This window comes from Aplysia californica, unplaced genomic scaffold, assembly GCF_000002075.1.
Source record: "Aplysia californica isolate F4 #8 unplaced genomic scaffold, AplCal3.0 scaffold00023, whole genome shotgun sequence".
Taxonomy (NCBI): domain Eukaryota; kingdom Metazoa; phylum Mollusca; class Gastropoda; order Aplysiida; family Aplysiidae; genus Aplysia; species Aplysia californica.
Genome location: NW_004797293.1, coordinates 545,521 through 555,464, shown reverse-complemented (window position 1 = coordinate 555,464; position 9,944 = coordinate 545,521). Strand labels below are relative to the sequence as shown.

The following is a 9,944-nucleotide window of genomic DNA, read 5'->3' as shown; positions in this document are numbered from 1 at the left end:
GAAGAAGAAGAAGAAGAAGAAGAAGAAGAAGAAGAAGAAGAAGAAGAAGAAGATTAGTTTTTTTTTAGTAAGTTTTTTTTTTACGGTGGTAGCAACTGCATACGATCATATGAGCGTACGGGACACATTAAATATTTTTAGTTTGGTAAGAATTAATTTTGAGTTTTGCACGGGTGGCAGCCGAAGCATACTCTTATCGATTTTGGGCCACCAAGGGATCTTTAACGTGCGAAACGTGGACACGGGACCTCCGAGATTTTTTTGCCCTTATCCGAGAAGACAAGGTGTTAGATCTTATCTACCATAAGATAAGGGGTGTGGCTGAAAAACAGCAGTAAGAAGACGCCAAGGAGTGGAGTAGCAGTAGAGGCTTCAGAAAGAGTCAGGAGCCCAGTGGAGGGGGCAAAGGGGACCGGGTATGGGGGAGGGAGGGGGTGCAGAAAGTGGAGACAAAAGCAGACGACAAAACATGATTAGATGAGAGCAAGAAAGTAGGTGAAACGAAAACAATAAATTTACAAAAGAAAAATTTTCGTCGCCGTCAGGTTTCGAACCCGGGACCTATTGAATGAGAGGCAAACACCGTAACCTCCAGACCACGAGAGCCCACTATTATTAATAATTTTAATGGTAATAATAATAATAATAATAGTATAATAATGATAATAGTAGTAGTAGTAGTAGTAGTAGTAGTAGTAGTAGTAGTAGTAGTAGTAGTAGTAAAACGTAGTAGTAGTAGTAATACGTAGTAGTAGTAGTAGTAGAGAGAAGAAGAAGAAGAAGAAGAAGAAGAAGAAGAAGAAGAAGAAGAAGAAGAAGAAGAAGAAGAAGAAGAAGAAGAAGAAGGTGATGATGATGATGATGATGACATCATAGTCATCATAGAAACTATCTTCACTCACCAGGGTCTACACAGGAGTAGCTAACTTGCAAGGATTTGGGAACTTGCAAAAAGCACGATGGCTCTTTGGTGTTCATGAACAGAAAGGACGGAGTGTATTCTAACTTGCACTCGTTCTGAAAAGAAGATAAATATACATATATGTAAAATTGAAAGGTTATGCATTGTAAATTACATGTCACCTGCTGCAAAAAATTATCACTGTACAAGGCAAGAGGAAGACTAAGGAAGACCTGGATCGAGGATGTGAATGACACCCTGAAGGCCCACAACATCCCACCCAGCCAGGCCATCCACCCTGCCAGAGACCGAAAACTCTTTCTACTTTCTACCCTTTGACGCCCTAGATGGTACAAGAGGAAGGATAAATTCAAATAAAAAATGCCTTTTGAAAGGAGAAGGCCACGTGGAACATGGAGGAGAGTCAGGGACAATGGTGTAGCCTGCAGAAAAGTGGGAAGACGTTGAATGATAATTGCTCGTAGTGCGTTTTGGAAGGGGGGAAACCTTTTGGTATCTAGTGAAGAGTCACACAGAATGATATACAGAAAAGTGGGAATACATGAAATTACTATGACTTTATTATCAGGAAGCTTGCCCAGGATGGGGGGAGGTAGAAAGTGTTTGTTCTTGACCTACACAGTGATCCAGGGTGAGAAAGACAGTAATAAAGATGATGACGATGATGATGATGATGATGATGATGATGATGATGATGATGATGATGATGATAATATAACACCTTTTTCAGCCACGACATAGAATGGAAAGCGTATATACCTAGCTGTTGAGCAGGAATCCACTATTATTATTATTGTTTTTATTTTTTGCATTGTTATTATTATTATTGTTGTTGTTGTTGTTGTTATTATTATTATTATTATTATTATTATTATTACTATTATTATTATCATTATTATCATTATATTATCATTATCATTGTCATTATCATTATTATTGTCTTTGTCATTAGCATTAGCATTATCACTATCATTATTATTGTCATTATCATTATCATTATCACTATTACCTTGAATGCACAATTTGTCTTCCCTATAAGCAGCTGGGGCGTCAGTCCTTCACACTTTTGGGCTGCGATAGCCTTCACATTGACCTCGTGAACTAAGCACCGCCCACAACTCAGTGGGATGTGCCCATTATTGTTCAAACGATTGAACGTCTTATAGGGGCTGTTCTCACATTTGACTCCTGTACAAAACCAAAAGAAAATGAAACATGGAGGGGAAACGTTTCTTTTTTTAATAGTGATGGGTTTATTTATTTCTATTGTTGAAAATAATAATTATTACAATCCGATACAAAATGTTTGACGAAATGTAGAATTTCATTTCAATTTGTATTCTCATTTGTTTTGTTTGTTTTGTTTTGGTAAAAGCTTTATTTGTAACAAAATTTGGTATTAAATGTGCCGAAGATTAGAGGTGTCACAAGAGAGTAAAAAACACCGAAAAGACAGACACACACACACACACACACACACACACACACACACACACACACACACACACACACACACACTCACACACATACGCGCTCAGATACTTTTGAGGTCAGACAAGCGCACGCACTCACGCACACACACACACATACACACACACTCAAACACACATACACACACACCCACACGCACGCACACACATACACACGTACACACTCATGGATACATTCACTCAACTGTCTCACACTACAAATTTACAGGGAGCTCTCATAGCCAAGATGTTATGGTGTTCGCTTCTCATTGAATAGGTCCCTGGTTCGAATCCAGATAACGACGGAAAATTTTCCTCTCTAAAATGTTTCCCCGTTCACCTTCTTTCCTACATGCTCTCTAGCAAAGTTATACCGTCTGCACTTTCTGCCCCACACCCTCACCTCCTTTGTCTGCTCCTCTGGGCTCCTGAATCTTACTGCAGCCTTTCTACTGCCTCTGCTTAGCTCTTTCTTACTGCTAGCTGTCTTTCAGACACACACCTGATCATATCGTAGGTAAGATCGAACACCTAGCGTTCTCGGATAAGGGTGAAAAATCTCTGAGGTTCCCTTGTGCATTTTGCGAACATTAAAGATCCCTTGGTGGTCCTTAAATCGATAGGAGTAGGTTTCGGTCGCCACCCGGCAAAGTTCTAAATTTCCTACTAACTGAAAATATTTAATGTGTCCCGCCCGCTCATATGACCATAATGCAGTTGCGAGCGAAGTAAACATTACAACCCCCCCCTCCCCCATTAAAAATAACAAAAAGATTACACACATACGCAAACATAAATGCGCGCGCGCGCACTCACACACACACTCACACACACACGCCCGCACGCGCGCGCACACACACACACACACACACACACACACACACACACACGCACACACAAGCACTCAGACACACACAGACGCACATACACTGTCCACTATCCCTCCACACATACACACATACACACATACACACATACACACACACACAGAGAAACACACACATACACGCTCACACATACGCACATGCACACAAAAACACACAAATACACACACACACACATAAACACACACATACACACACAAACTCACACAAAAACGCAAACACACATACACAAACACACACACACACACACACACACACACACACACACACACACACGCGCGCGCGCGCTAACATCATATCTGATATACTTCACCAAACCTGGATTTATCGCTGATTTTTTCCGCAACAAGAGGTCTGATTAAACATGTTTTGCCGTTTATCAAGACTATGACTAAACAGTATAAGAAACGATTTAGCAGATGTTGTATTGTAATGCTTTGATAATATCGTTCTTTGTATGAGTTATTGTGTTCCTCTATAATGTGGTTGTTGTTTTGTTGTTGTTGTTGTTGTTTGTTTGTTTTTTAAATTCCATATTGTTTTCTTGTTATATTATGTTTGTTATTTTTCTTTGTTATCAACTGTTATGTGTTGTTATCCTTCTTTGTTATGTGTTGGTACGTTTCCCAGTTTTATATATGGCTGTGACCTTTAAATATTTGTGTATTATACTTCTTTGTTCCATTATGTTTTCATGATTCTTTTTTTCTTCCAATTCAAATCCAAAGAAACAAACCTTTGAGTTTCTTGTTGTACTTCTTCAGGTACTCCTCGACAAAGATGGTTTCGTACTTCGACAGTTCTTCATCGCCCTCAGCTTCCTCCTCCGTGTTTTGACTGGGATAACAAGACCTGGTAGCACACAGCACTTCTGAATAGACAATGTAGAAGGGTAATACTAGCAGTTTAAGGTCATCAGTTGACAAAAAGGAATTTATTTTACCATCTATGTAACTTAAAACAATGGGTGAAAGGGCATTTGAATACCAAGTCCCCAAGATCTGGAATGCTTTACCAAGTACTTTGAGAGAGATCAAATCTTTTGATTCATTCAAATGTCAGCTGAAGTTTCTGTTTTTAAATTAATAATAATAATATTTGGAATACTTTTCTTTAGTCAGAACACAACGTTTTATGTTACTGTTGTATGTTGTCAGTAGTACTTGATGAAGCCCACGTGGGACGCTCAATGTTAAAAACAATCAGGAAACGACAAATGCAGTTTTTGGGACACCTGAATAGACATAAGGGTCTTGAACATCTAGCTCTCACTGGCAAAATTGAGGGCAAGCGAGGCAGGGGTAGGCCCAGAACAACATACTTAGGGAACCTAAACAAATGGGTAACAGGGAAAAATCAGGGAAACGTAGCTTTTCTGAGAGCATCCGAGCAAAGGAATGGATGGAAAATCATGATCGCCGATGTCTGTCGCAGATCTGGCACTGGATGATGATGATGTCTGTGTACTGTCTTGTAAAGCTCTCAGAGCCTGTGTACTTTATTCATGTCATTTATTATTATTATTATTATTATTATTATTATTATTATTATTATTATTATTATTATTATTATTATTATTAATACAAACAAATGAACAGCTTTTTTATTTTTCATTCCACTGTCATTGTTGTTTATACTTTACATTGAACATGATGACACCGATGAAAAATGTTGAATGAGAGATTGAACTTAGCCGGTTGTTGCGGCTTACATGGAAAGAAACTATGAGAAGCACTCAATATGTTGAAAAGCTTGAATCTTTATTAAATGAAAAGCATGATATGTTTCTATCATATTTAAGTCCCAATGATGTCGACTCTGCTTGTAATGTTCTGCAACAATAAACTAAAATATCTGCCGGAGACGTGCAAACCAGTAAGCAAAAGAAAAAACGGCACAATAAGCATCACCAACCATTCTGCTGGGATAACGACTCTGAAAAGCTAAAGAGAATCAAATATTTCACCTCCACGATTTTCACAGAACAAACTGTTCAAATGATCTGGATAGATTCCTTGAAGCAAAGAAAGACTTTAAGGAGATGTGTGCTTTAAAAGAGAAAATCTGTGATACCCAGACAGTAGAAAGTTTGAAACAAGACCTTGCTGATAAATGTTCAAAATCATTTTGGCAAAAGGTTAATAAAATGATTCGAGCTCATGACTCACTTGATGCGGCTAAAGCCACATCAGATCAATTTTATTGTCATTTTTAAGACTTGCTAAATCCCAGAATAATGAATAATCAGAGGACTTAAATACAAACTGATCATGAAGTAGTTTCAACAATAAATGAGGATTTAGACACAAATGTATACATGTATGATAATGAAATCACAGCTTCTGAATTTCGAAGCGTTCTGAGAAAATTGAAGAAAGGAATGGCTAGCGGATGTGATGGTATTAGTCCTGAACTATTCTAATGCTTGTCCTACCTTGATAATGTACATCTGGTTGTTGTTTAATGCCATTTTAACACAGGGAAGTACCTCAAAAGGTGGTGCCAAGCACTACTACATCCTCTCTTCAAGAAAGGTAGTCCTTAGGGTGTTAACAACTTCAGGGACAATGTACTTCTAAATATCATATCCTTGATATTGTCTAGTATATTGAATTCGCGACTAGCGGAATGGGCAGAGCAGACAAATGTAATTCCAGAATCGTAAGCAGGGTTTCGTAAAAGTTATAGAACTATCGATCATATCTTCTCGCTTCAATCAATAGTCCAAAAGTATGTTTTAAAGAAACGTGGGCGCTTCTATGTACTTTTTGTTGATTTGTCCAAAGCACATGACTGCGTCCCCCATGAAAAACTGTAGGCATTCTTGAGGAAAAGAGGCCTGAGAGGGAAACTGTTAACATTACTACAAAGTATGTACTCGAAAGTTATGTGCTCTGTCCGTACAGGCCAGCATGAAATTACGGAATACTTTAATTGCTTTTTTGGGTGTTCGTCAAGGATGTATTCTTAGCCCACTTTTGTTCAATATCTATGTTTCTGAACTTGAATTGATGGTGAGAAACGGTGTTGTCAAAGGAATTGAGCTTTTAAACAATGACGAACAAACACGCAATTTAATATATGCAGATGACATGTGCTTGTTTTCAGATAAAATTGTAAACATGCGAAGGAAAATCAATTGTTTGGAGAATTATTATAACCAATGAGGCCTGTCTGTAAATCTGGAAAAGACTACGATGATTGTTTTTAGAAATGGAGGCGTGCTAAAGCGCACTGAAAATGGTTTTACAAAATGAAAAGCATTAACATAGCAACATACTTTAGCCACCTAGGGGTGATATTTTCTTCTCGCTTGTTATGTTCAAAGTGTATAGAAAATGTATGTTGTAAGGTAGCAAGGCTCACTTCCAGAGGGAGATGTTTAAGTAAAATATATGAGCTCTTGGATCAAACTTTGTTCAACATTTTTTACATCAAAATTAAGCCATTACTTTTGTAGGGTTGTAAAGTATGGGGAGAGAAGAAATACGACAAAATAAAGCCAGTGCACTTAAAATTCTGCAAGGCTGTCCCAAACATTTGTAGAACATCCGCAAATATTTTGGCAATGGGGGAATGTGGGCGTCATCATTTGTATGCCAATTATCATCTACGAGCAATAAAAATTTGGTATGAATGACAGGTAATGGATAGTAATAGGCATGCTAAGAAATGTTATTTGCAAGCGTATGTACAAGAGCAAAATAATCGGTACAGCTGGGCCACTGACAAGAGGAAACCTGTATGTACAATAGGGTTTGGATATGCGTGGTTATTTCAAAATGTTGGTGATTAGAATATTTTCCTATCTCAAGTCAAGGAAAGACTGATAAATATTAGTCAACAGGACTGGCGTTCTAAAGTGTCTGACGTTTATCCTGAGTACCTGGACTTTCATCTTACGTTAAGCCCTGCCCGTACCTCTCATTTACCATTTTTGCTAGAGGAAGAAGGATCCTTGCATTACTCAGAACTTTCATTTTGTCGCTGAAAAATAATCTGTTCCGGTTGGGTATTGTCCACAGTAATCATTGCCTCCAGTGTGATGGAAAGTGTGTAGAAAATGAATTCCATGTATGTTAAGAGTGCGTGAGACTTCAGACACCCGAAGAGCCAATGTCTAAGTTCAATGGGATATTAGTCTGTTCAGATGAAGTCCAGTCTAAAAACATTATATCATTTCTAAATTATGTTATACGGGCACGTCTGTCCTAGGGGAAAAGGTATTCATTCGCATATGTAACTCTACATTTACTGCAATATGCACTGTGTTATATGCGAATATGTATGAAAATAGCAATGGCAATTTTTATTCACTTCTCAGAGTGAAATTTGTCCCGATTTCTCTCGCAGCGGCATTCATAGCATTGTGTGGCATTTCCATTTCTGTCTGTTCTTATTTTCTGAAGTACGCCGTTCACGTATGTCAGTGGGTGGATACGTGTGCTGTTTCAGACTTACTTCTATAGTAAGTGCTATTTATTGTAATACAAACTGATGACAAAACAAGCCTTTATATGTATGTGCGTATGCATGAATTTATGTATGGTATGTAAGGTATATCGTGTGTAGGTGTAGTATGTTTGTATGTATGTATGTATGTATGTATGTATGTATGTATGTATGTATATATGTATGTATGTATGTATGTATGTATGTATGTATGTATGTATGTATGTATGTATGTATGTATGTATGTATGTATGTATGTATGTATGTATGTATGTATGTATGTATGTATGTATGTATGTATGTATGTATGTATGTATATATGTATGTATGTATGTATGTATGTGTGTGTGTGTGTGTGTGTGTGTGTGTGTGTGTGTGTGTGTGTGTGTGTGTGTGTGTGTCTATGTATGTATGGTATGTAAGGTATATCGTGTGTAGGTGTAGCATGTTTGTATGTATGTATGTATGTATGTATGTATGTATGTATGTATGTATGTATGTATGTATGTATGTATGTATGTATGTATGTATGTATGTATGTATGTATGTATGTATGTATGTATGTATGTATGTATGTATGTATGTATGTATGTATGTATGTATGTATGTATGTATGTACGTATGTATGTATGTACGTACGTACGTATGTACGTATATGTGTATGTGTGTGTGTGTGAGTATGAGTGTGTATACGTGTGTGTGTGAGTGCGTGCGTGTCTGCGTGCTTGCATGCGTACGTGCGTGCATGCGTGTGTCCGTGCGTGTGTGCGTGTCTGTGTGCATGCGAGCCCAATTTATGTTAAATATCTGATGTGCAGCTCCAATGTATGTAATTGCAGAACCACATGTTAAAACGTGCGTGTGTGTGGGCCAAAGGCCTTTCAATCAATAAATTTTAATCATTTTGAAATCTCAAGAAAAATAAAAATCTGTCTGTCTATCTATCTATCTATCTATCTATATATCTATCTATCTATCTATCTATCTATCTATCTATCTATCTATCTATCTATCTATTTCCATTCCTTTGCTATCTCGTTCTCAATCTACATATTACCTATTGTTCCCTTTTTATTAAAAAAATCTATGTTTGTCATAAGAGATCAAGTTATAATTATTACTCAATAAGCTCTTGAAATAATGAAAAAGAGATCAATAATTGACGATTACCAGCCTGGAACAGTTTTACAAAACATTCTTAAATAGCTACAGTGCCAAGTCAGGCGGACGGATAGGCCTTGAACTTCAAAATATTATATAACTTATTTAATGTACAAGTTTTCTAAATTGTTCATGAGTGTTTAAACTATTTCTTCAACTGTAAAAAAAACCAAACAAACAAAGAAAAAGAAACAAAAAAAGAACAAGGAAATTGAAAACGGTCCAGTTTTGTTCGATCTGACAATGATTGATTGTCAGATATAATTTCTGACGAATAAATGTACAACACTTTACGTCAGCTTACCTGCAAAAACCACCCCAAGTATCATCAGAAGAAACAACTTCCCAAAGTCGGAATGCATGATGCAATGGTATTAATAATAAACCTATTCCAGTATGTCTCGGAGAAACAAAAGCTATACGGATGTGTCCTCACTAATGTTAAATGAAAGTAGGGGACTGAGAAACATGACTGTTATCAAAATATGATAACCGTGCTTAAAGAATCAGCTTACACATGGTGTGAGAAATGAAAGTATAGGCGGTTCCATTCTGCTTTAAATACCCGCGGTGGCCTGTGGTTCAACCGACGCGTAGTATACCCTGGTCCTGCTTTCCGAGCCGGGGCGGATCCTTGGAAATTCGGTACTTAATGTTTCTAATCCGTTTGTTCAACAAATCCGGGAAGATCCTGCGACGTATCGATTTTGCTATAATAAAACTCGAATCTAACAGTGTAACCGGTTTGTTGAACAATGTTTCAACACGCAAAAAGAGCCCTGCTGGTTTTGATTATGATCATAGAAAGCACCTAAATTTGACTACAGTTCTTTTATGCCATTTACAGTGCTTTGGGTTGTTGGCATTTTTTTAAATTGAAAAAATAATGTAATAATGACTTAGAAAACATGTGCATCTTTTTGCTGGAGAACCCCCAGATTTGACCTCGGCAAGGGTTAGAGTAAATTAAAATCTCGACCTATGTATCACATGTTCAAGATTAGAGCATACCTTTATAAATTAATATGCATTGTTTGTTTAACGTATCACCCCCCC

At 37.4% G+C, this 9,944-nt stretch overlaps 1 protein-coding gene across 1 annotated transcript in view; it reads right to left on the bottom strand.

Moving 5' to 3' along the window:
- Window positions 1-9,413, bottom strand: part of LOC101863404 — a gene marked incomplete in the record, with an annotated part of 17,756 nt that extends 8,343 nt beyond the window's left edge. Inside the window, 4 exon segments of the mRNA XM_013088293.2 lie at window positions 903-1,017; window positions 1,932-2,110; window positions 4,012-4,146; window positions 9,193-9,413. Of these exon segments, the coding sequence (XP_012943747.1) occupies window positions 903-1,017; window positions 1,932-2,110; window positions 4,012-4,146; window positions 9,193-9,250 (487 nt within the window).
- Between the last annotated feature and the right edge of the window lie 531 nt (window positions 9,414-9,944).